The 26,354-nt window shown below is 46.9% G+C and overlaps 1 protein-coding gene, 1 long non-coding RNA gene and 1 pseudogene across 10 annotated transcripts in view; 2 read left to right on the forward strand and 1 right to left on the reverse strand.

Annotated features, from left to right (window-relative positions):
* Positions 1–229: 229 nt before the first annotated feature.
* The window catches only part of Ankrd24 (ankyrin repeat domain 24), a 65,846-nt gene continuing 39,721 nt past the window's right edge, over positions 230–26,354 (reverse strand). For 2 of the 9 annotated variants that reach the window (XM_052165311.1, XM_052165304.1), the window contains 18 exons: positions 26,234–26,322; positions 25,634–25,698; positions 24,838–24,895; positions 23,052–23,122; positions 22,230–22,336; positions 21,664–21,851; positions 21,089–21,126; positions 20,553–20,633; positions 20,354–20,461; positions 19,677–19,721; positions 19,495–19,593; positions 18,487–18,559; positions 18,155–18,273; positions 16,664–18,073; positions 15,341–15,508; positions 14,072–14,203; positions 13,647–13,712; positions 12,913–13,407 (listed from right to left, as the gene is read on the reverse strand). In XM_052165311.1, coding sequence (XP_052021271.1) covers positions 13,330–13,407; positions 13,647–13,712; positions 14,072–14,203; positions 15,341–15,508; positions 16,664–18,073; positions 18,155–18,273; positions 18,487–18,559; positions 19,495–19,593; positions 19,677–19,721; positions 20,354–20,461; positions 20,553–20,633; positions 21,089–21,126; positions 21,664–21,851; positions 22,230–22,336; positions 23,052–23,122; positions 24,838–24,895; positions 25,634–25,698; positions 26,234–26,322 — 2,995 coding nt within the window. In that variant the 3' untranslated portion in view covers positions 12,913–13,329. The other 7 variants (XM_052165308.1, XM_052165306.1, XM_052165301.1 and 4 more) reach the window with 5 other exon arrangements.
* Positions 1,548–1,668, forward strand: LOC127671360 (uncharacterized; annotated as a pseudogene).
* LOC127670792 (uncharacterized) lies at positions 18,543–26,275 on the forward strand. The gene is made up of 3 exons (XR_007974614.1): positions 18,543–18,985; positions 20,387–20,494; positions 26,190–26,275. It is a non-coding gene; the product is annotated as an uncharacterized LOC127670792 (long non-coding RNA).

Raw genomic sequence — 26,354 nt, forward strand, 5'->3', positions numbered from 1 at the left:
CACAAGTGTCACACACACATTTTCCAACAGAAGCATATAAAGCATAGTTTAAACTTTGAATTGAACAACAGCAATTAATAAGTATTCTCACTTGATACTGAGAGGATTCCAAAAACAAGTCTGTGATTTGAAGAAACTGAGGGGTCACAAGACTCTTGTTTTTCAGGAGTGTTCTCTCAAGCACTCAAGACTTCTCACACAACTCCATTCCAGGACTCTATCACAATAATACACATGAATTAAATTATTTTTATTTAAAACAAATAACACACATGTGAAGAAAGCACGTTTTACAATATGTAGTCCCATGAATGGGGTGTGTGTGTGTGTCTGTGAGTGTGCCTTTCATTTGTATACATAGTGTCCAAGAAAACCAGAAGTGTGCATTAGACCTTCTGCACCTGGAATTATAGTTCTGAATCATCTGATGTTCGTGCTAGAAAACAACAGTTGGGTACCCAACAGAATCAGTACTACTGAGACAACATTCTGGACCCTAAGTATGCCATTATAATGCAGAAAATGAAGAGGCCCCATTAGGCCTCTGCCTTCTATCACTTTCTGGTACTGAATAGTCCCTAGAACATGGTCATTGAAGAAGTGGGTGGGTTATCTCTTTGTGTATGGGCTTTACAAATTGCTTCTCATTGTTATTTTTAACACGGTTCTTTTGATAAGCGTGAGGACAACAGACTTAGTTGACTAGAGGTGAGTCTAGATGTAGCAGGTGCTTACTACTTGGTGGGTTCTTTCACCCTCCTCCATCCCTCTTCTTTTACCCCTTCAAATCTCTAATACTAAATAGGTGAGAAAAAAGTATAGAGGGGGAAAAGGGAGTGATGTTATCAATAGACTACATCCTTCTGATTAAACTTGTCAAGTTCCTTGGGGCAACTTTGATTTTCATCATCAGGATATATGATTTTTTTCCAGCTGAGGTGGTCCGTGACACATGACTACGTAACAAATCATGCCCAACAACATCCCACCAACAACCAGTAACCCACACCACATGTCAGGGCCTTAGCATTTATATGCCCTCTGAAAAGTCCCCAGAATTACAAATGTCACACAATTGCACAAAGAATCTGCCTCTGGCAAAAATAACACCTCTGCTAGAGCATTAGACGAATTATACTGATTCACCTGCTGTGAATCAGCCCCATATTCTCATACCTGGGATTAAACTTTAAAAAATCCTATATTTCAGTTTTTTAAAGATACCAATATTACTATATTCTTAATACATCCAGATTATTAGAAAAAAATCCATGAGAGATATGATTGGTTTGGTTTTGGGGTGAAGAGGGATGTTATTGATGTTTTGTTTTGGATATTATGAGATACGATATCTCTACATAGCTATGCCATCTTGAACTCACTATGTGATCCAAGCTAGCCTCAAACACAGAAATACATCTGCCCATCTCCCAAGACTGGGATTACAGGCGTGCAACTCAACACCCAGCTGAGTTGTTTTTTAAATGACCTATCACTGAATAAAGAATGAATGGATAATTTAAGATTTAAATAGGAACCCTTATTCTATCGCTTCTCGGCCTTTTGGCTAAGATCAAGTGTAGGAACTCTTATTCTTTTGATGAAGACTTCTTGGAATACATTGTATCAACTGTGAGTGATAAATCATCTTTTATGTTCTCAAAATATGATTATTTTGCTTTTCTTTCTTTCATAATTTTATCTTTAATAATTTTTACCTGTGTAAGATATACCAGTGCAGGCTGGAGAGATGGCTCAGTGGTTAAGAGAACTGACTGCTCTTTCAGAGGTCCTGAGTTCAATTCCCAGCAACCATCTGTAACGGGATCTGATGCCCTCTTCTGATATGTCTGAAGACAGTGACAGTGTATGCATATACATAAAATGAATTTTAAAAAAATACATGTTATGATGCACATGTGCCAATCAGAAAACAACTTATAGGTGGTTATTCCCTTTTTCCTCTGAGGTTGAGAGATCAAACCCAGATAGTCAAGTTATGCAGCAAGTGCCTTCAAGTAGTGAGTAAACTCACCAGTCTTTATTTAAGTTTCAAAACTATGTATGTGTGTTTGTGTGAGTGTGCACATGTCACAGCCCAAGTATTTAATAATCAGGAAAAAACTTAAATGAGTAACATGGATCTCCCAGAATAATCTCAGGTCATCATGCTTAACAGCAGCTACCTTTACTCACTGAGAAAATTCTCTGCCATTCATATTTCTGAGAAAGTGTTAATAAGTATTTACTCCTCAGAAAAAACATAACCAATAAAAATAGATGGAAGTATATTGTTTTCATTTGCAAATAAGATTTATTATTCAATATCATGTGTTCCTCTATCCTTGGATGACAATTTGTATACAATTTGAAAACAAGACAATATTTTAATGATGAAATGGTTCTATTAATTGTACATGAGCACCAGTAACCAAAAAAAAAAAAAAAAGTGCTTGGTGTGCAAGGATTTACTGCATTTATTAGATTCATAGTATTTCTCTCCAGTAGGGATTCTTTCATGCCTTTGAAGACTATAAGATGCAGAGGCATTATCCCATTGATTACATTCATAGGGTTGCTTTCAAGTATGAGTTATTTGATGAACTGAAGATTACACTGATGTGCCAAAACCTACTGCATCAATTACATTCGTAAAGATTCTCTCCAATATGACATTTTTTATGGTTATGTAGACTAGTATAATATGCAAAGGCTTTACCACATTCATTACATTCATACAGTTTCTCTCCAGTATGACTTCTTTCATGTCTGTAAAGATTACTGCGATATGCAAAGGCTTTACCACAATGAATACATTTATATGGTTTCTCTCCAGTATGAGTTTTTTTGTGTTTTTGAAGATATCTGAAAATTGCAAAGGATTTACCACATTGACTACAATCATAGAGTTTCTCAAGAGTGTGATGTTTTTCATGATTTCGAAGATAACGACGACTTACAAAGGCTTTACCACATTGATTACATCCATATGGTTTTTCTCCAGTGTGAATTCTTTCATGTATTTGAAGATCACACTTTAATTCAAAGGCTTTACCACACTGGTTACATCCATATGGTTTCTCTCCAGTATGACGTTTTTCATGATTTTGAAGACTACTGCGACTTGCAAAGGCTTTACCACACTGATTACATTCATAAGGTTTCTCTCCAGTGTGAGTTCTTTCATGTATTTGAAGACTACTGCGACGTGCAAAAGCTTTACAGCATTGATTACATACATAAGGTTTCTCTCCAGTGTGAGTTCTTTCATGTATTTCAAGACTACTACGACGTGCAAAAGCTTTACCACATTGATTACATCCATAGAGTTTCTCTCCAGTATGATGTTTTTCATGATTTCGAAGACTACTACGACTTGCATAGACGTTGCCACATTGATTACACTCATAGGGTTTCTCTCCAGTGTGAGTTTTCTCATGTGCTTCAAGATTACTGCGATATGCAAAGGCTTTACCACATTGATTACATACATAGGGTTTCTCTCCAGTATGAATTATTTCATGTATTTGAAGATGACTGCGAGTTGAAAAGGCTTTACCACATTCATTGCAATCATAGGGTTTCTCTCCTGTATGAGTTCTTTTGTGTATATCAAGATTACTGTGACGTGCAAATGCTTTGCCACATTCATTGCAATCAAAGGGTTTCTCTCCTGTATGAGTTCTTTGGTGTATTTGAAGAGCGCTGCGACTTGGAAAGGCTTTACCACAGTGATTACAGTCATATGGTTTTTCTCTAGTATGATTTTTTTCATGTTTTTGAAGACTACGGAAATTTGCATAGGCTTTACTGCATTGACTGCATTCATAGGGTTTCTCTTCAGTGTGGATTCTTTCATATGTTTGAAGAAAACTCTTATGTGTAAAGGTACATTGGTTCTTTCCAAATCCCCTATGCTCACAAGGCTTGTATCCACAATGACAGGTGTTATACCTATTAAAAGAGTAATAACAAACAAAAGGTTTCACACTGCATACACACAGGTGAACTTTATGTTCCACATAGATATGTGCTATAGGGATTAAGGTTTCTCTGTGATAACAACCTTCTTGTTTCCCCTTAAATGTTCCTCTCACTAAACTTTGGAAAATCTCTAGAAGTATACGAGTAACACTAGCTTTACTATGGACTATTTGCTTATAAAGTCTTGGATATACACGGATCCCCTAATCAATGTGCATGTTTTTAATGATACTTAAATGAGATAAAACTAAATGGATTGACAGTTCTACAAAGTCTAAAATAGTGTCATGTGTTAAGATATTGTTTCTTTGTCTTGTTTCTTAGAGGAACACCTTGCAAACACAGGTCAGCTACCTGAAATTAAAAGACATGGTCTTATGAGAATTTAATAATCACCAGTATACTTAAATCTGTGCTTATCTACATTGTTGCTTTTCTTTCAAACTTCAGAGTACATTAAAATTTCTTCAGTGATGCATTTGTATCAGCTTGCACATAACATTTACCTTCCACATCCTCTAGAACTTTGACAATGCTCTTCAATGTTGTTGTCTTGCAATTTGTAGCCTAGAATATAGTAACAGAAAATGTATAATATATTATTGGATATGAAATAAATGTGTGGAGGATAAATATATTATTGGATAGCATGCAAATTTTAAGTAAGTATCTTTGGTATATCTGATTATTCACCACATTCTTCCTCTGTCACAAAAGAAATCACAGAAGTGCACCAATAACCAAAAAAACACTTGTCTCCTTGTTTAGAAAGTGAAGGAAAATTCACATTCTTACCTATAGCAGTGAGGTTCCTGCACGTTTCCAACATCACATCTTTGTAGAGACTCTTTTGGGAAGGATCCAGCAAAGACCACTCTTCTGGAGAGAAGTTCACATGCACATCCTCATAAGTCACTGCAGCCTAAAATAGCCCAAACATATTAAAAATAGTGAGACTGACTGCACTGTAAATGTACATTTCACTGAGAACATATTTACATAACTCTGGATCCTCCATACATTTATTTCACATCACAGACATTCAAATACAGTCTCCAAGTGTTTTTAGAAGGAAACAGAAAAGAGGATCACACCTCTCATTTCTGGGCCCATTGAATTCTATATGGCATCTCAAGAGAAATGACCACTAATAGATAATACAGAGATATTCAAACAGCGATATTGAGTATACATTAACAAGCCGGGCAATGGTGGCACACACCTTTATTCCCAGCACTTGGGAGGCAGAGGCAGGCAGATTTCTGAGTTTGAGGCCAGCCTGGTCTACAAAGTGAGGTTCAGGACAGCCAGGGCTACATGGAGAAACCCTGTCTCAAAAAAAAAAAAAAAAAGTATACATTACCAAAATTGTATCAAAATCCCTAACTTCAAAAGAGGATGGACATGATGAATGTTGTAATGCACACCTTTAATTCCAGACCTTAGGAGGCAGAGACATGTGGATCTCTGTGATTTCTAGACCAGCCTAGCCTATATAGTGATTTCCATAACAGGCTGAGGTACACAGACCCTGTCTCAAAGAAACAAGGATAGAAAGCACTCAAGAACTTACTTAAAATTCCTCCAAAGAGTTAATATTCACTCTACTTCAATACTAGTTTATGAGAAAACTGGAGTGCCTCAGTTTACCAACAAAGGAGTGCATTTTTAGTATGTTACTGACTGACAGATCAGAGAGTTCTCAAAAATATTAGCAAATAAATGTCTATCCAAAATCAAAAGCAAAAAGCATAGGGGAAAGAGATAGGGCAGCAGTTAGGAGCACATGTTGCTTTTGCAGAGGTCCTAACACTCATTTGGAAGTTCCCAGCTATTCATAACTCCAAAACAAGAAAATCCAATGTTCTCCTCTCATGTTAGGGAACACCATATGCACAAACATTACACATCCATGTATGTGTGTGTGTGTGCGCGCGCGACAAAGACTCATGTACATTTATTAAAAATCACAGATATACACAAAGGTAGTAAGAATGTTAAACTGTAATGCAAGGATTCTGAAGCCTCAGTATTAATGTCATAAATGCATGGCATCCTGGTGGGGAATAATACCCTCTGCCAATGTTCCAAAGTCAAGAGGTGAGTAACTGTTTGACATGTACAAAAACCTAATCATCAGCCAAAAATATAAAAATAAAAAATATAAAACCAGAAAATCAGCTTATTAAGGAGAAGCAACTGCTTCTACTTTATCTTATGGTTTTTAGGGATGAGGTCTGTAAAGGTGCTACTGGTATGGCTGCATGATAAGGAAGCAGGCTGCTCAGTTTAAGTGACCAAAAAAATATACAAAGAAGTGTGGAGAGGGTGAACACGGACAGCACAGTTAAGATCATGATCTTGAGGACTCAATACAATCCCCCTACTTGGAAACAGATCATCAAAAATTTGAATAAGATACAAAGATAAGAGGTGAATTCTGAGAACCAAGCAAATGAGACTTATCCTGAGTGCTACCATTTTGTTTTCAGACTCCTTTTTAATCATAAAGTGAAACACAGTTCAAGTTCCCAGGCTCTAAGGGAGCTGGGGACTTTGCAGATAGCTGATTAACTTTCTCCTTATTCCCCAAAACATAATGACTGTTCAAACTGAAAAACTGTAACTGTAGATGTTTGTGGGATTTGTTATTTTTCTGCTCAAACTAAAATGACGTCAGTTTCCAAGTCTGTACTACTGTCCCTCCTGAGTCTCCTCTAGTCAGTCAGTTTTTGCTGCCTAATTAAAATAAAGATCTTGCTTTGCATGAACTTTTGTGCCTGCTTGGACTGGTTTTGCATTTTCAGAGACTCTACCCTGGATGTCTTCAAATCTTTATCCAACCCAAAGATTCCAAAGGAAATAAATGTCTGGCCAAAGATAAACACAGCACAGTAAAACAACAATTCAACATAGAATCGCCCAGCCTCATAGGAGACTCTATGAGCCACCACAACCACCTGGAGAGATTAGCAGACAGGCCAATGATGAGAAGTAAACACAGCAGGACATGCCAGTCAGCTGTGGTATCTACTTGGCAGGTACTGCTCTTTTTCCTGGGCTAGGATGCACCTCTGAGAGTCACAGAGTCTCACACAGTGGTAGGTTTTCTCAAAGGAAGAATTCATAGGCCCAGTGGCACTTATGATTATTACTGGCTCTATTGATGGACAGTGTAAATCACCATTTCCCAAGGAAAAAAGAACAGGAACCATCTTCATATCTTCAGTTCTGCTTCAGGTCACAGCACACCAACAGCTCAGCTTCCCTTCATCTTCCATTTCTCCACCACCTACTTACTCACATCCTGCCCCACCCATACACAATGTTGTATAGGCTCTTTCTGGTGCCCCTGGGCTGTGAGGACACAAGTACAGGCCACAATGTTGTTGTCTCTACTGTATCTTTTCTAACCCAGGCAGCTTGACTCATACAAAGCCATCTCTAAAGGTGGGATTTAACCTGAGTTCTTTTCATGCTTGATTTGTATTTAGATTGAAGTAAGTAACAGAGATTAATGGATTATAAATCTGAAGAAAAGGGTCAAGGAAATGTTTAAAGAGAATATTGGAAGTTTATTCTATAAGTCTATTCCCCCAAGGGAGCCAAAATCCTCCCTAACTATCAGTCATTAAAGTTTATTAATTTTGCTGAGCAGTATTGGCACACACCTTTAATACCCGAACTTGGGAGGCAGAGGCTAGCAGAACACTGAGTATGAAGCAAGCCTGATCTACAGAGTAAGTTCCAAGACAGCCAACACCACACAAAGAAACACTGTCGCAGAGAGGGAAAGGGAGAGGGGGAGAGAGAGAGAGAGAGAGAGAGAGATAAGGAGAGGAAGAGGGAGAGGAAGAGGGAGAGGGAGGAGAAGGAAAGACAGAAAGAGGGAGAGGGAGAGGGGGAGGGGGGAGAAAGAAAGATGGAAAGAGGGAGAGAGGGAGGGGGAGGGAGAGAAGGAAAGGGAGAGGGAGAGAGAGAGAGAGAGAGAAGGACAGGAAGAGGGAGAGGAAGAGGGAGAGGGAGGAGAAGGAAAGACAGAAAGAGGGAGAGGGAGGGGGGGAGAAAGAAAGATGGAAAGAGGGAGAGAGGGAGGGGGAGGGAGAGAAGGAAAGAGGGAGTGAGAGAGAGACAGAGAGAAGAAGGTGTCTGCACCAGAAGAGCAGTCAGTGCTCTTAACAGCTGAGCCATCTCTCCAGTCCCGAAAAAAATGTCTTTATAATAACAAGTTTTACCAGGTAGTGGTGGCACGTGCTTGTAATCCCAGCACTTTGGAGGCAGAGGCAGGTGGATTTCTGAGTTCGAGGCCAGCCTGGTCTACAAAGTGAGTTCCAGGACAGCCAGGGCTACACAGAGAAACCCTGTCTCAAATAAAACAAAAAAGAAAAAAATTTCCCGCTCTGGCCAACAGATTTTGCTAACTCACATAACTATAAACCAGAGGCTTATGCATTTCACATTTGCTGGCAACACAGTAAATGCTGCGTACTGTCTGTGGTGGTCTGAATTACAGGGACTAGGACCTTTAGCTTACTGGAGTAGACTTGGCCTTGTTGGAGAAGGTATATCACAGGAGTGAGCCCTGAAGTTCTGAATGCCCACGTGTAGTCAGCCTTTGCTACTTTGCAGGTTCCTTTCTGGCTTCTACCCTTCTCCACCTTTTTTCTTCCCTTTCAACTCCCTAACACTAGATAGGAGAGAAGGAAAGAAGAGGGAGAAAAGGGGATCATTACAGTTAGATTACTTTCTACTGACTGGAGCTTAAAATTCTTTGGAGCAAGTTCTTTGATCTTCAGAATCTTCTTTTTTTCTTCTCATTTCTTTGTGCACAACTACTTGACAAATTGTGATAAACGGCAAAAAACATTATTCAAGCAATGACCAACCACACACCTCAAGGCCCTAGCATTTATATCTTCTCTGAAAACTTCCCAGAATTCCAAGCATTACACACTCACAGAAACTATTTCCAGCTGCCAAAATCACACCCCTGCTAGACCATGATGCAAATCCTAGACTCCAGCTATGAAGCAGTCCCATATCCCTGCACCTAGAATTAAAATAAAGCCATATTCCCATAACATTTCTGTGTATTTTAAAAGAAACCAAAATTATACAACTCACACTAGACTCAAGCCATGCCTGGTGTCTCTGGTCTTGCTGTCTGCTGATCTAGACTGAGACCTGTCACAATGTGTCTACCTGTGTGCTACCGTACTCCCCACAGTGAGGATGATGATGGACTAACCCTCAGAGACTGTAAGCAATAGTTAGTTCCTTTACACGAGTTCCCATGGCCTGTAAGGGACTCGCTTGTGCACTGTAGCAGCACCAGACAATAAAAAGCTGAAGCAGGAAATAGGAGTTTGGAGTTCTGGTAGGCAGAGAAGATTCTGGGAGAGTCAGAGGAAGAGATTCACCACAAATTGTAAGAAACATGCTCCCATGAAACTGGAGAAAGGTAACAAACCATATGGCACTCATAGAATAAAATGAATGGGATAATTAAGTTACCAGCTAGTCAGGGAATGAGCTAAGTCTTATGGCCTAATCATTTACTCATGAATAATACAATCTCAGAGTCATTATTTTTGGGAGGTAGGGCAAGGATGGAAAAACACAAGTTACAAATGGTACCAACTACAATGCTCATGGTGTCTCTTCACAGCAATAGAACTTTGACTAAGACATTGCACTGATCTCATGACTTGCTAAGACAGCTTTCTGATACAATTCAAAACCACCTGCCCAGGGTAGCACCAAAAACCATGAGATGGGCATTTATTACATCAATCATTAATCAAAAAAGTACCCTGTGCATTTGTTCACAGGCCATTCTGCTCTATCCTATGTCAGGCTGACCAAATCCAACCAGCATGCTTCTGAATCATCCCCAACTCCTAAAGGGCAGACTTTAAGCAAACCTCAGTTACCACAGTGTATGCATGCTCACACACATGCTCGCTCTCTCTCTCTCTCTCTCTCTCTCTCTCTCTCTCACACACACACACACACACACACACACAGGGAAAAGTTTGAAAGTCTGTCAAGTTTATGACTGGACACATGGCTCAGCAGTTAAGACCATTTATTGCTCTTGCAGAAGATCTGGGTTTGGGTCATAGCACTAACATGGTAGCATAAAGTTATTCTTAAATCCTGTGGAAATCATCTGAAGGCCTGTTCTGTCTTCTGTGGGCATCAAACACTCAACTGATGAACACAAATATAGGGAAGCAAAACACTCATGCATATGAAATAAAGTTAGTTAAAAATACAGATCCCCGTCGGGCGGTGGTGGCGCACGCCTGTAATCCCAGCACTCTGGGAAGCAGAGGCAGGCAGATTTCTGAGTTCGAGGCCAGCATGGTCTACAGAGTGAGTTCCAGGACAGCCAGGGCTATGCAGAGAAACCCTGTCTCGAAAAAACCAAATCCAAAAGACCAATAAATAAATAAACAAACAAACAAACAAACAAACCAAAAAAAAAGTACAGATCCCCATATCTCTTTATATGTCACCATGGATAAAGTGACCAGAAATACACGGAAATGGGACAAGCATCTGTAGTCAAATCTATAACTTTGTAATTAAAAGAATCAAAGAACTCAAAGGAAAGAAATTGCACGATTGTAGAAAATAAATCCTAATATTATTTCACAATCTGAGGTATAGATTCAACAAGCATCCAATAAAGAGTCTTAACGATTTCTCCAAAGAATGACAGAAAACCGATGACAAAGGTCATCATAAATGAAAACATGAGCAACACAGACTTAATAACAGCACACTGACACCATCTGACTTCAAAACTTCCCCTACACCTGCAATGAAGACTGTGCTGTTTGCGAAAGAATAAAGAGATCAGTAGAACATAAACCAAAAACAATTAGAACAAAATTGCAATTAATATAGGGTTGATTTTGACAATTAAGGCCAGTGAGTCTGGCCTTACTAACACACGTGACTGGACCACCATGGCATCTACATGCAAAGGTGTTAATGACACAGACTTTACACCTGCACAGAGTTAACTGCAGACGGATCCTACCCCTGAATGTCAAGGGCCTAGCACAGAACTTCTAGAAGACGCTGGACAAAGTGGAGCTCTGGCTTCTCTGACGACGACAGCGGCGCGTGCCTGAGCGCTATAAGGGAAGACGCGCACACTTTCCACGCACCAACTCCCCGTATTCTGCGCAGGTTCAGCCAGGGAAGAGGCCCCGCTTCCGCCTGGGAGGTGCAGAGACCTCGAGAACAAAGGGAATCACACTGGGCGCCGCGTCTCGCCGCCGGCTCCCGCACCCGGGTCAACCCCACACGGGCTCCCGCGGATCCTCCCCGCATGGCGACGGCGGCCCCGCTCACCATGGCGCAAATTCCAAGCTCGCCCGCTCTCCTCACAGCTCCCAGCAGCGGTTCACAGTGCAACGCCCATGACAACACTAGAGCTTCCCTCAGACTCGCAGTCAAACCTGAGAATGACGGACCGGAAGTTCCCACCTCCACTCAAGTCCGCCTCGAGACCCTGATTGGCTAATGAGGCCTGAGTGACAGGAGTATCTTCCTGAGAGACAGAGTGCTCTCAGGGACTCAACACAGTGGTTCCCAGCCCTGGGCTCCACCCCAGACACAGACCAGCAGAGATTGGCTGTAGAACTTGCACATACTGCAAAGTCGTCCCTGCACTTTTCCTGCTCACAGTAGGCACTTCTTCGGGTAAGCATAGAGTGTCTAGTACACACAGATCGTTACTCCATGTGCACTGCGTGGTCCCTCTGCTCACAGCTGAAATGACGCCCAGTACATTCAAGTCAAATTTAAGCCACTCAAGTGATATTCACCAGGTATCAGCGATTTCAATAAGGCATATTTAAGATTGTTTCCATCTCTCTCAGCTGTGCTTGGGCAAATATTAGCCCTTTCCCAGCCTTCTGTGGTGGCAATGGCCTTTCCTACCACCTTTTGGGAGGTGGAAGCAGGGCATCAAAAGCTTAAACGAGCTTGGTCTGAGACCAAAAACATCCAAAATTAAGGTTCCCCAAATGGGAGGTTCCGGGGTGATGATCTGGGATGGAAAGATGACGAAAAAAAGGTTGGCATTGCCAGTTGATGGTTGTGCACACCGTTAATCCCACCACTCAGGGGGCAGAGGCAGAGGCAGAAGACCTCTGTGACTTTGAAGCCAGAGCGAGTTCCAGGACAGCCAGAGCCACACAGAGAAATCCTATCTCAAAAAAACAAAACAAAAAAAAACAAAAAACAAGAACAAACAAACAAAAAACAGAGAGAGAGAGAGAGAGAGAGAGAGAGAGAGAGAGAGAGAGACTGAGCGAGGATGAAGGAAAAGAAAGAAAAATGAAAGAAAGAGAAAATAAGAAAATAAGTTACTTTGGCATCCTAGGTCATCCTAGGTCTTGTGTAAGCTGATCAGGCTCCTGCCTGTCAGAACAGCCCATGAACCCATCATTTAAGGAGATTTCTGAATGCTGTGAGAACAATGCAAGAAACAAGACAAGAATCTTGTGGCCTCAGTGTGTTCTCATGCCCCTCCCAGCACTATTCTATAGGAGTGAAATTACTTCAGATTACATTACTTGCTGCTGTTATTCAAAGAAACTGTTCTGCTTCTAGGGAAAATGTATTTCTCCCCCCACCCCCTCTCTCTTTCTATCTGTTTTTCCAAGGTGGGGTTTCGTTGTAGCCCTGGCTGTCCTCATGCAACCTTTCATAAACCTGAGAGCATATACAGTCTGAGGCTTTGAATAAAGATGGCTATTGCCTGAGATTTTAGTCTGCCTTGATTATCAACTCCATTGTCCCAGACCCCACCACCTCTACAGTAGTCACAGGGTTCCACCACTGACCATACTCCCACCCCTTCTTAGGTGTATCTCCACCAGAGAGAGACACAACTCTACTACTTGGTTTCTTTAAATATTGCATTGTACTTATGTTTATTGCCATAATCGTGTTATGGAGCCAGAAGATCAAACTGTGTTCTAAGTCTGCTGCCCCATAACTGCCCTCACCCAGTGTGTCACACTGGTTATGCCTGCACCCCCCTTTTACACACACACACACAATGGGCTTGTACTCCTGAGTGGAGGTTGTGATGTATGTGTCATATCAGGACTCCCGATATATCAAATGGGAGGGCTGGGAATCAGAGGGCCAGACTCTAGGGAGCTGTGGGGTGGTCAGCTGGCCACCATCGCTGAGGCCCCAGGCTGGTCTCCCACTGAGTGTTGAGTCATGTTCATCCCCTGGGAGCTGGGGAAGGTGGTGTCTGTGGCTTCAGCTTGCAGAGGTGAAGGATGGAGACTGAACAGCTGAGCTGTGTCCTCAGTGACCCTGAGCCTGAAGCCGCTGCATCTGCAGGATCTGGCTGAGAATGCACTGTACATCCTCATCCATCTGTCCCTGGTGAGATGGGAGACAACAGAGGCAGTCACACCCTGGTGCACCTGCTAGGTGCTACCCTGTCCCTTGTAAATCTCTCTACTCAAACGTAAGGGAGTCAATGTCTCATGAAGTAGGTCAGAGCACAAGGACATACCCAGAAGTCATGAGGCTGGCTCTGAACAGAAGGAGAAACTGAGACCCAGGTATTGGCAGAGGAACAATAAAGCTGGGCTGGAGTCAGGAGGCAGAGGACTCACCTGAATGGCATACAGGAGATGGCTGCGGTATAAAGCCACCACAGCGCCATGCTCCCGGGCCTCCTCCTGTGGACACATGGGAGAGGGCGGGATCAGAGGTACAAGCTCATCTTTGTGTACATTGTGAAACTGAGGTCAGCCTGGGCTACGTGAGGGAAAGGAAAAGGAGGAAGGGAACAAGAAGGAGAAGGAAGGAAAGAAAAGGATTTGGAAGGGATAAGGAAGGGAAGCCCATGTACAGGGAGACACACCCACACTGTCTGCACATGAGTCAAAACCCCATGTCCAGAGGCTGCTGGAGGCTGACTCAGGGAAGTGTCTGAGGTCCCCAGCCCAGCCTGCACCCTGTCAGCCATCCCCACCTCTACCCCAATTGCTCTGACTGTAGCTCCTATCACTCCTGCCCCATGATACAGAGCCAGTACCTGTATCTGCTGCTGCAAAGCTGTCACCTGGCCACGCAGGGCCTCCTCTTCCTCCTTGGAGCTGGCTGGGGTGGACTGCTGCGCCTTCAGAGCCTCCTTCAGTGTAAAGACTTCTTTGGACAGATCTGTGATCTGGTAAGGGGAAGGGACCTGTGAGGGGCCATGCTGAGCCAGGCAGACCACGGACCTCTGCGCTTTCCTGGGCAGCTTGGCACAGGGTCACTGATTGGAGCCAGGAGCTGAGCTGACTCAGACTCTGGTCATGCTCCTGCTTGTCAGAACACAGTCCAGGAATCTTGTCATTTAAGGAGAATTCTGAATGCTGTGAGAACAACCCAAAAAACTCTGTATTTATACAGCCCCAGGCTTAAAATGTTCCTCATATTTTTAAATATTTGGACAGAAAGAAGTCCAAAGAAAGATCTATTTTGTGATCCTCAAAGGGATCCCAAATCACATGTAACACGTGTCACTAAAGTGTCACTGTTACATGGCCGTGTCTGCTCACGGCAAACAGGACCAGACTTCATGGGGCCTCCAGGTCAATAAATACTAGTTTTTGGTTTGGTTCTTCACAGAAACACACCCTGCATCCCCTTATATTAGGGCCTATGTTGGCACACCATGGAAAAAAATAGGGTGTCGTGCTGTCTGGCCATACCCAGTATCCCAACTTGGGATTTTTATCGCATTTTAGAGGATGCCGAACATTGACACGTGATCCACACATGCACATGCACACAAAGGGCATACACAAAAAGATACAATTGGGGGCCAATGGTACAGCTCAGGGGCAAAGACACTTGCTACTGAGCCTGTCTCTCTACCTGAGCTTAATCCCTGGGATCCACATGGTTGAACAATATGGATTCAGGCAAGTTGTCCTCTGAGCACACATGCATGCCCCAAGCCCAACATAAATAAATTAGTGTAATTTAAATATTTTTTAAATGTATAAATGGGTTCAAGTCCCAGCTTAGGACCCATTTCGTGGCATGTGACCTTGTCTGAGTGGTATCACCTCTCTGTGCCTGTTACTTCAAATGGGGATAATTAGAGAATGCAGTAAGGGCTGGATATCTGTTACCATAGTTAACCATGACGCATAACCACCAAGAGTGAATCTAGCTGAGACTCTTCCTTCTCTGGGACTCAGCTTTGCACGTGAGAAATGGGCCAAATTCTCAGGACCTTGCTGGCTGGGAAGTTCTTCAGTTTTGTGTAATCTTGGGTCAGTGGGTACCACGAGTGAGCAAGGAGGGAACCCACCTTCTTGTCCTTCTCCTTGGCTTTGTCCAGGGCCTCCTGGGCACGGCTCTGGGCCTGGCGCGCCCTCTCGGCCTCTGTACGAAGCCCCCGGAGCTGCTGCTCGGCCGTGGCCAGCTGGGCCTCGGCTGCGTGCCTCTCGCTCTTCATAAACAATGCCTCACGCTGCACCTGTGGCCCAAGCCCACGCGTGACTCTCGGGACATTTAGAACCCAAAAAGGCTTGGATCCTTGGGCTCTTCCCACCCCTTGCATGCTGAGCTGACACCATTTCACCTCAAGAAAGGTTCTGATTCCCACCCGACCCTGGAACATCTTGGTCCTGCCAAGAATCACTGACTACTAGCTGTTTGTCCCTGGACAGGTAGTCAGGCCTCTGTGCCCTGGTGTCCTCATTTGTGGTACAAGTCTGTGACCCAGGTACTCCGGAAGCTGGGGCAGGAGGATTAGGAGTTCCAAGGTTACACTGTGACTTCAAGGCCAATGCAAGAACTGAGAGAAACTGTCTCAAAACACACACACACACACACACACACACACACACTCCCTTCTATGGAAGTCTGCTTGTGTTTTGTTTTTTTTGTTGTTGTTGAGACTTGGCCTCACTGTGCAGCTATGAGTCACCTAGTTCGCAATTAACAGAATTTTCAACTCGGATGGGACTCAGTGTATAGAGAGCTGACCCAGGATACACCTCTGTGAAAACAGGTCCTACTGCTGTCGTCCCTCTAATTGGGAGGTAGAGGCTAAAGGATCAGGCGTTCAAGATCAGCCTGGACTACACAAGTCTCTCCTATAAAAACAAAACACACACAGGGGGAAGGGGAGAGAGAGTGAAACAGAGAGAGAGAGAGAGAGAAAGAGAGAGAGAGAGACAGAGACAGAGACAGAGAGACAGAGACAGAGACAGAGACTGAGACCAAGGCTCAGGAATGGCTCAGCGGGTAAAGGTGCTTGCACCTAAGCCTATAGCCTTGGTTGGTGCTCAGGATCCCCGTGGTGAAGAGAGGACTGGGTCCCACAGGCTGCCATCTGACTTTCCCACCATGCCATGTATGTGCAACACATAGAAAATAATAAATAGAAATAGAAATATTACGGGCTGGAGAAATAACAAAGGGGGTTAGAACACTGCTCTTGCAGAAGACCAGTGTTCTGTTCCCAACACCCACGCGGTGGCTCAAGTCTGTTAACTCCAACATTCAGTAAATCGGACGCCCTCTTCTGGCCTCGGTAGTACTGCGTATGTGCATAGACTTTCACGTAGATGCCCAGGCCCACGCGGAAATCCTCTGAAAGGACAAACTGGCGCAGGCGCTCGCTCACCTGGAAGACCTCTGCGCTAGTCTTCTCGTGCCTGCGAGCCAAGTCGGCTAGCTGCGCCTGCAGCCGGGTCACGTTGTCGCGCAAGGCGCCCAGCGCGTGCTCGTGCTCGTCCACAGGAACCGAGGCCCCGCGCGTGCGCTCGAGCTCCTCGCGGGCGGCGTTCAGAGTAGAGCTGAGTTCGGCGACCCGAGCCTCGGAGACAGCAAGCGCTTGGCTCAACTCGGCGGCCTCAGAGCGTGCACGCTCGCCCGTGGCTGTGGCCGTGGCTAGCAATTCCCGAAGCGCCTCTAGCTCGCGGCTCCGCCCCCGCGCCGCCTCCTCTGCCTCAGCCTCCGCCTCTGCAAAACGGCCGCGAGCAGCCGCTAGCTCGGCCGCAGCCTCCCGCTCCCTCTTGCGTAGTGCCTCCTCCAGACCGCGGATCCGGGTCTCCAGCTCGGCCTGCAGCACCGCCGCCGCCGCCTCCGGGTGCAGGATCGCAGTGCTAGGGTCCTCCGGGCCGCTGGTCTCGGCTTCCGTAGTCACTGTCACAGGGGTCTCGGCTTCTGTAGTCTCTGTCACAGCCTGTGCTCCCATGGGCTCCATAGCTGTGTCCTGCGCTCCAGTGCTGTCTGCCTCTGTAGCCTGCCAGCAACTGGCCTGCGCTCCCGTGGCCTCCTGTGTGGTGTTGACTCCTATGGCTTCTATCGCTGTGGTCTGGACTCCTGTGACTTTCACTCCTATGACCTCCGCCACTGTGACCTGCACTCCAGTGGTCTTCACTGACGTGGCCTCTACTCCTGTTACCTGAATTCCAGTATCTCGCAGGCCCGTGGCCTCCATGTTTCTAATCACTGTTTCTGTGAGCCCTGCCTGTGCCAACACAACCACCCCATCAGCTTTCATTCCTGGGTTCTCTTTTCCTCCTGTATCTTCTGCAGTCATTGGCTCACTTTCAGCATTGTTGCCTACAGCTTTTACATTTAGGGCCTCAGCTATAATAGCACTAGTGGCCATTGCCTCTGCTGCCATTCCATCTTCCCCCGCGGCCTCTAAACCGACAGCCTCGGGTTCTATGGGTGCCGCTTCTGAAGCCCCTGCTTGGAGTGCCATTCCATTTGTTGTGGTTTCTGTATACACGGTGCCATTGAGATCTGGGACGTTGGGTCCATTCTGGATAGTGATTCCCTTGTCCTTGATTTCATGGTGTGCTGTCTCTTCTCCTTGAGTCCTGGGTGGCTCTTGTCGCTGCTGCTGCTGCTGCTGCTGCTGCTGCTGCTGCTGCTGCTTCTGCTGCTCATGCATGGCTTCTGTGTGCTGCCTCCGAAGCTGCTCAAGCTCTACCCGTAAGGATTCATACAAGACCCAGGGGACGACCTCGGGCTGACTTTCTTCCGCCATCTGTGCCTCATCCTTTTCAAACTCCTCAAGGATCTAGGGGTGGGGAGTCAAGCAGGCTAAGAGTAGGGTTCCCTGCCCACCCTGAGGTCTGCAGAGATGCCTCAGTTTCCCTACCTGGACCTTTTCCAGCAGCTCTTGGTTCTGCCTGGTGAGCTGAGTCACCTGCTCCTGTAGGGAAGCAACTATCTCCTCTGCTGATGGACTCTGGTTCTTTGACATCAGTGCATGAGCTCCTGACAGGGTTGAGAACAACACTAAGTCAGGCTAGGGACACACACCATGAGGGACAGTCAGGAGCTGCTCAGTGGAGAGCTGCATTGCCTCAGGCAGGTAGGGATCACAGACCTCATGGGAGGCTATGGTCGTGGCTCTATGTCCACATGGCCATCCACCCCTCAGAATCCCGGGTATACACGGAGGGTGTGGCAGAGGGAGGCAGATCTCACCTGGGAAGTCAGGCATCTCACCCTCCTCATCATGCAGGGTGGCCACATCATAGTTTGTGTTTTCTCTCTCATTCTAGGAGTCCAGCACAAAGTAGACCTTCAGATCCTGCCCCTTACTGACAAGAGACTTTAGGTCCTCCCCAAACTGACAATGTCCATATATCCACACACCGGGGATGTGGGGTGACTCCCAACTGGCTGTGTCTGTATTCGCTGAACACCCAAATGGCCCTTCCACCTTCTAATGAGATGCAGGTGTGGACCAGGGCCTTTGCACATGCTAGGCCAGCACTCACCACTGAGCAACATTCTGGCCACATTCTCAAGTACATGCTCATCTCGGTGTATGTCTGTGTAATGACATGCTTGTAGGGATATTTTATCACATTAATTTTGTGTGTACCTGCAGAGGGTACACACATGCCACAGTACAAGGTGGCAGTCAGAAGACAACTCAAGAACCGCTTCTCTCCTTCCATCATGTGGGGAGTGAACTCAGGTCAGTAGGGTTGGCAGCAACCTCTTTATTGACTGGTCTATATCGCCAACTCTAATTGCACACTTTGAGCAGTGTGTGGGTGTTTGTGTGAGGGCTGTGGCCTGTGTGTAACTGATGTTTGGGGAATGTGTGATGTGTGTGTCAGAGGGGCTGCAATCTTTGCATGTGCACATGTGTTTGCAGAAGTCTTAAGTGTGTGCTTTTATGGAAATCATGTGTGACTGGAACATTATGGATGCACCATGGTACATAGGTGAAGTTCTCGAGCGTCCGAGTTAGCCATACTCTACCACACTCCTCACCTATGCCGTGACCCCGCCCCTTCTACCTCCCAACACTGGCAAGACACACTTTGATGATAGCCCCTATTCCCCACTCACTCCCTGCCTTCCCCTACACCTCTATGTCCATTCCAAGCTCCAACCCACCCAGCCTCATGCCCTGCCCCTACAGCAACACTCTAACCCTCCAGACCCTCCTGTGTCTCTGCACTTCCAAGCCCTGCCCACCTCCAGCAGGGACAGGCGGCTCTGCAGGCTCTCCACCTCCCGGCCCAGGCTCTCCTTCTCCTCCTGCTTCTCCACTAGCATCTGTTGCAGTTCCTGCACCTGCAGAGACTGAGGTCAGCACTTGAGAACTTCAGGACACTGGACTCTTCCAAACAAACACTGGCTGAGCCCTCCCCACCTACCTGTCTCTCCAGGCTGTGCACTGAGCTGGCCTCCGCCTCCAGGGGCTGCAGGTAGAAGTGGTTGGGACTGGACAGCCATGTACCACCTAGTGTCTGGTAGCCATGTCTTTTCTCCATGTACAGTGAGCACCTACTATGTGCCACTCTGATCCTTCACACTGTCAGACCCCATTCTGTTCTTTCACTGGAGGTGCTTTGAACATTGCCTGCTGTGTACCAGATCCTGTTCCAGGCCAGTCATTCATGCATGCATGCATACACTCATTCATACATTCCTCACCGTGGGCCACTCCTCATCTACTCTGAGATCAGCACTTTCCCCTGAGCCTGCCCTCATGGGCGAGCCTGCCCTCATGGGCAGGCCTTGGAGTGGCAGAGTGCTCTGGTGAAAATGAAAGAAGCTGAAAAGGAGGGTACAATTTTAAATATGGTGTCAGGGGAGATGTTAGAAAGGGAGCCTTGGGGACAGCTGGAGAGACAGCAATTCTGTACTACAAATACCAGGGGCAAAGACCCTAGGGCTGAACAGAGCCTGGATTGTTGAAAGGCCAGTGAGGGGGCTTCGTGTCAGGATCAAAGGGACAATGGGGAAGAGAGGGAGAAGGAAGGGTAGGAAGGTAGGTGGTACGGCATCCCAGGGAATTGCTCCCAGACTGCAGGGCCTGCAGCCTCCTCACCTCCTTCATCCTCCGTTCCTTGTGCTGTTCCAGGGCCCTGATCTTCTGCAGGAGGCGGCCTCTCTCTTGTCTCAGGCGCACGATCTCCTCATAAGCATCCCGATCATCCTGTCCCCTCCCCACCAGGGGACACCACTTCAGGTAAAGTGTCTAGGGCTAGCAGAACCCCACCTTGCCACAGGCTCCCCCCAACTCTTACAGGAACTGGTGTGCTGGCTGGAGGCTGGGGTGCCTTCCTCTTCTTGGGAGCTCCTCGCTTCTCATGGCTGGACACTGAGTTCTGGTGTGGGAGGGGGAGGTAGTCCATGGGCACAGGCCCGGGTCGATACGGGATACAGTGTGAACCCCCTCTGTCAGCACCTCAGCTCCCCTGCTTTCCTCCATACTGTGAAGGACCCCGTGTTCCCGTGTGCATACTTTATACTTTGCCCGGCTCTATCAGCGTCTATGTCATTTTCTATTCTCCGTGAAGCCGGAGACACAGCAGACCTAACACAGGGATGCGGGAAGTGGCCAGGCCTGTTCTTGCTCTGCTGGAAGCAGTCCTTAGCAACCCCAGTCCCCAGTCACCTATCCCAGACCCACTATCCCCAGTATGTAGGATTGCTGGTGTTCACATGACTGCCATAGAGCAGGGGCAGATCCTAGATAGGGGCCATGACGGACCCTGTACATAGGTCCATCTCTTCCTGTCGGTCAAGGGCAGTGAGTGGTGCACAGGGCAGGGTTACCTACCTGAGATGAGGCCTCTCCGGAGTCATCCTCTAGAGAGGCTGAGGAGAGGGGGGACAGTCAGGCCAGGTCTGTGTCCTCAGTTCTACAAAGGCCACTGGCCAACCCACAGCATTTCAAGGGCTCTCAGAGCTTCCCAAGCAGTAGGGCTTCTTTTGTTCATACTGTGAGTCTCACTGTGTATCCCAGGCCAACCTCAAACTCAGATCTAACTGTTCTGGTCTCCTAGTCAGGCACCACAAAATCCAGCCTCTAAATAAGGGACATTAAGGTAGAGAAACTTATGGGTGGAGTCCTGGGTGGGGAGGGCCTTTAAACTCTCAGAGACTCAGGCCAGTGGGGCTTCTAGGTTGGACTGGGTAGGTGGGTTGCCACCTTTAGGAGAGGCAGAGTCTCCGAATACTAAGAATGACCCAGGGAATCTCAGTGGACCCTCAGACCACTGGGCTTCTTGAAACTGCCCTGAGTTAAGAAGCATAAAAGTGCCATGACTCAGCAGATTGGGGTTCCTCAAAACTATCAGTAACATAAGGAGTGGCCAGAAACTACCCAGGGGAGCAAGGGTAGGGCTTGCGTACCACTGGGAGGTGAAGGACGCTGTGCAGATGCCTGTAGAAGCTGCAAGATGAGTTTGTCTCCAGTCAGGGCTCCGTAGTGAGTGGCATCCTGGCCCAGCGCATCAGTGATGCCCAGCTGGGCTCCACCCTGCAGGAGTACTTCAACGGTCTCAGGGCTGCCCCCCTCACATGCCAGCATCAAGGCTGTCCTGTGGGGTAAAGGGGCTGCTGAGAGGGCAGAGGTTTGTCCCCAACACCCTACACCTGTCCTATACCCAGGCCAGGAAGTCAAGAGCTTAAAGAAGTCACCAGCTGCCAGGGGGTGATGGCGCAGGCATGTAATCCTAGCACTCTGGGAGGCAGAGGAAGGCGGATTTCTGAGTTTGAGGCCAGCTTGGTCTACAGAGTGAGTGTGTGAGTGCCAGGACAGCCAGGGCTATACAGAGAAACCCTGTCTTGAAAAACCCAAATCCAAAAACACAAAAAACAACAACAACAACAAAAAAAGTCACCAGATTAAAGAAGTCAAGATATTTGCCCCAAATCCTGCAGCATATGATGGAAAGGTTGGCAGGGGAAGTACTCACCTGCCTTGCAGGTCCTGGTCATTTGTGGCAGCTCCCTGCTGTAGGAGGAGGTGGCAGAGATCTGTGTGACACATCTGAGCTGCTATCATGAGGGGTGTGGCACCCGACTGGTAAAGAGGATGAAATGGCATGAGTCTCACCTGTGCTTTGCAGATGGTGCCTGGGTGCTGCTCATGGTGGGCATCTAGCATGGGAAAACAGCATTCCCCCACCCACCCAATAAAGATAATACCATGCATCCCACCCACCCAATAAGGATAATACTGTACCCCCACCCACCCAATAAGGATAACCCAGTACCCCCACCTACCTACCCAATAAAGATAATACCATGCATCCCACCTACCCAAACCCAATAAGGATAATACTGTACCCCCACCCACCCAATAAGGATAACCCAGTACCCCCACCTACCCAATAAAGATAATACCATGCATCCCACCTACCCAAACCCAATAAGGATAATACTGTACCCCCACCCACCCAATAAGGATAACCCAGTACCCCCACCTACCCAATAAAGATAATACCATGCATCCCACCTACCCAAACCCAATAAGGATAATACTGTACCCCCACCCACCCAATAAGGATAACCCAGTACCCCCACCTACCCAATAAAGATAATACCATGCATCCCACCTACCCAAACCCAATAAGGATAATACTGTACCCCCACCCACCCAATAAGGATAACACTGTACCCCCACCCACCCAATAAGGATAACACTGTACCCCCACCCACCCAATAAGGATAACACTGTACACCCCCACCCAATAAGAATAAGCCCCCACCCACCCAATGAGATCCCAGCAGCTCACCCGATCCCGGGGGTTCATATGTGCCTTAAAGGAACAGAGCAACTTTGAACAGGATAGACAACCACCAGCCGCTGGGACAGACAAGAAAAAGAAGAGTGGGTGGGAGAGACAGCTGCCTGCCAAGATCACTATACTTTTATTGCTGAGACAGTGTCTTAGTCTGTAGCCTAGGCTGGCCTAGAACTCACTATATAGTATAGTAGTTAACACTGGTCATCCTGGCAGCTGGGAGGCCCAGGCTGGAAGACGGCTGCATGTTAGGGGTCAGCCTGGGCTACATATTGAGACCATATCCCAACTAAAACCTCAGAGCTGGAGCAATGGCTCAATAATTAAAGCACTGGCTACTCCCACAGAGGACTTGAATTCAATTCCCAGCACCCACATGGCAGCTCATGTGTATAAAAGTTCTAGGGGTCTGACACCCCCTTTTGGCCTCTGATGGCACCAGGCACTGATGTGGAACACAGCCATGTGTGCAACCAAACCACACTCACATACATAAAAGAATTTTTAAAAAAATGTATTTTCACAAAAAAATGTTAAATTGCATAAAAACAACTTTTTAAAAAATGGGTCAGAAAGATGGCAAGGTAGGTAAAAGTGCTGCCAAGTGGCCTGAGCTCAGTGACCAGGACCCAGCTGGCAGGGAGACAACCAATTCCCGAAAGCCACCTTCTGACTGTCACACAAGCTCCATGACAAGGATGTCCCTAACCCCACAATAAATGAATAAATGCAATTTAATTTTTAAGATATCCCCCTATTGGCATTGACACCGCCTCATGGTGCCACTCTGACTGGGGAATTAGTGGCTGACACTCCTAAAGTAAGTGTGCTGTCCCTGGGAACAAGTGGCTCTAACATGCTCACGGGCTCCAATAAGTCCTTAATGGCTCTGAGGATGGAGTCTGGGCTCGAGGGGTGTGCTAGAGACCTATCTGCATTCAAGGCACCCAGGAGACCCTGGAAGGAATTAGGGTTCTAGGTACCCCACTTTGTATACCCAGAGACTAGGCTTTGGGTTCCAAGAAATAGGGTGCCCCCACTAGTACGTGTGCCTAACTTCTTTGTGCAGTGGACAAAAGGGCCTGGTTCAGGTGGAGACTGCGTGCAGGGCTGATCCCTGAACTGCACACAGGTCAAAAGAAGCGAAGCAGATGGGGATGGTGGCCCACAGCCATCACCCAGAAACCCAGAGGCAGAGATGACAAGGACCCTGACTTCAAGGCTAGCCTAGGCTACAGAGAGAGAGAGAATCTATGTCAAAATACAGAGAGGGCTGGGAAGACTGAGGACCTGCACCTTATTCCCGAAACCCACATAAGTCAGGTATGGGAGTATATGTTTGTGACCCCAGCACCAGGGAGGCAAAGGCAACAGGATCCAAGGTTCACTGGTCAGCCAACCTAGATTAAATGGTGAAGAACAGATTCAGAGAGAGACCCTGTCTCAGAGGATGTGGAGGCTACCTGACATGACACCTTTAGATTGTCTTTTGACTTCCGCAGGCCACACAGGGATACATGAACACACATTCTTTAAAAACTAAGATAAGGTCTGGAGCTGCAGGTTGAAGACAGAGCCCCCCAACCCCCACGTGCCAGAGTTCCCCCAGCAACAGAGCTGGGGCGTAGTCAGGGTGACATCCCTGTCTAGAATCCCAGTGAGGAGCTGGGAGTGTGGTGAGGGAGAAGCCACACCTAGAGTTCCCTAGTGGGGGCTGTGAGTGTGGCTCACTGGCAGAGGGCCTTCCTTGAATTTGGGAGGACATGGCTGTGCCTACCCGCATGGTGAAGGGCTGTCCACCCACTGCTGTCCTCAATGTCCACCACGCAGGAAGCCTGGGAAGGAGTGACAGGTGATGTCATCTCTGTTCCTTGAGTGACTGATTTCTCCTGTCCTTCCCCTGCTCCCTTGGGCCTGCTTTATCTCCAGCTCTTTCCTGTAACTCTGCATTGCCTTAGTTTCTGTGCATGTGCATGCTCCCACATGGCATGGTACACTGCTGAGAGTGGACGATGGCCTGGGGAATCTGTTCTTTCCTTCCACGTCAGATCGGGCTGGAGGCAAATGTTTTTTACCTGCTGAGACCCACAGATTCATTATTTTTGAAGATCTATTTTAAATTGTGTGTGTGTGTGTGTGTGTGTGTGTGTCTGTATGTATGTAATGTCCAAGAAAACCAAAAGAGGATGCCGTGTGTGTGTGTGTGTGTGTGTGTGTGTGTGTGTGTGTGTGTGTGTGTGTGGGTGTGTGTGTGATGTCTGAGAAAACCAAAAGAGGGTGCCAGACTTCCTGAAACTAGAGTTACAGATGGTTATGAGCCTCCGTGGGGGTGGTGGGAATCCCAGTCCTCTGCAGGATCAGCCAGTGCTATAATCACTGAGCCATCTCTCCAGCCCCTCAGGCTCTTTTCTCCCATCCCCCATCTTCCTTCGCTGGAACCCATGTCCCAGCCCTCCAGATAACCCTACTTTGAAATCTGTAACAAAGGGGCAAGGCAGGGTTGGGGAGCAGGAGCAGCTGGGGTTTGGAGAAATAGCTGGAGTTCAGTATGGACAGGGAATGGACAGCAGGACCTCCAAGAGTTGCTTCAGGCACTCTGGTTGCCCGTACTTGGCTGCCAGGTGAAGGGCATTGTAACCTGAGGGGAGAAGAGAAGAGGAGTGACCTCCGGGTATCCAAAACGGCCTCCCAAGCCTGAATGTCCAAACTCAGCTACTTCTTAAAACTATGCTGATCCCAGAGGCCTTTTTATTGCCATAGTCATTTGCTACCTTTGTTTTTGAAACAGTGTCCCAAGTAGTCCAGAGTGGCGTAGAACTAACTCACAGGGACCATCCTGACTCTGCCACTTGGTGCTATAACCAAAGGGGTCTTTTGCTTTTGTTGTTAATGGGTTCTCATATAGCCCAGTTTGGCCTCCAGTTCATAAGTGTCTGAGGATCACCTTGAACTCCTGACCCTCACGCCTCCATACAAGTGCTGGGATGACAGGTGTGCGCGAGCAGTTCAGAGGACAGACCTTAGGACTTCCCTCGTGTTTGGTGAATGTCCTACCTACTGAGCTACAGCCCCAGTGTGGACAGTGAGCTCCCACAGTTGGACCTGACCTGTGGTCTCTGCTCTGCACAGCTGATGCGGCCCCACCATCCACCCAGGAGTGGGTCCAGAGGTACCTGCTCCATCCGTGCTCATGACATCGGCACCTTGAGCCAGCATCACTTCTAGACAGCCTGCCACACCCCTCATGGCAGCTAAGTGGAACCTAGAGGCATGAGTCAGGGGTCAACCCCAGAA

The sequence above is a fragment of the Apodemus sylvaticus genome, chromosome 20, assembly GCF_947179515.1.
Source record: "Apodemus sylvaticus chromosome 20, mApoSyl1.1, whole genome shotgun sequence".
Taxonomy (NCBI): domain Eukaryota; kingdom Metazoa; phylum Chordata; class Mammalia; order Rodentia; family Muridae; genus Apodemus; species Apodemus sylvaticus.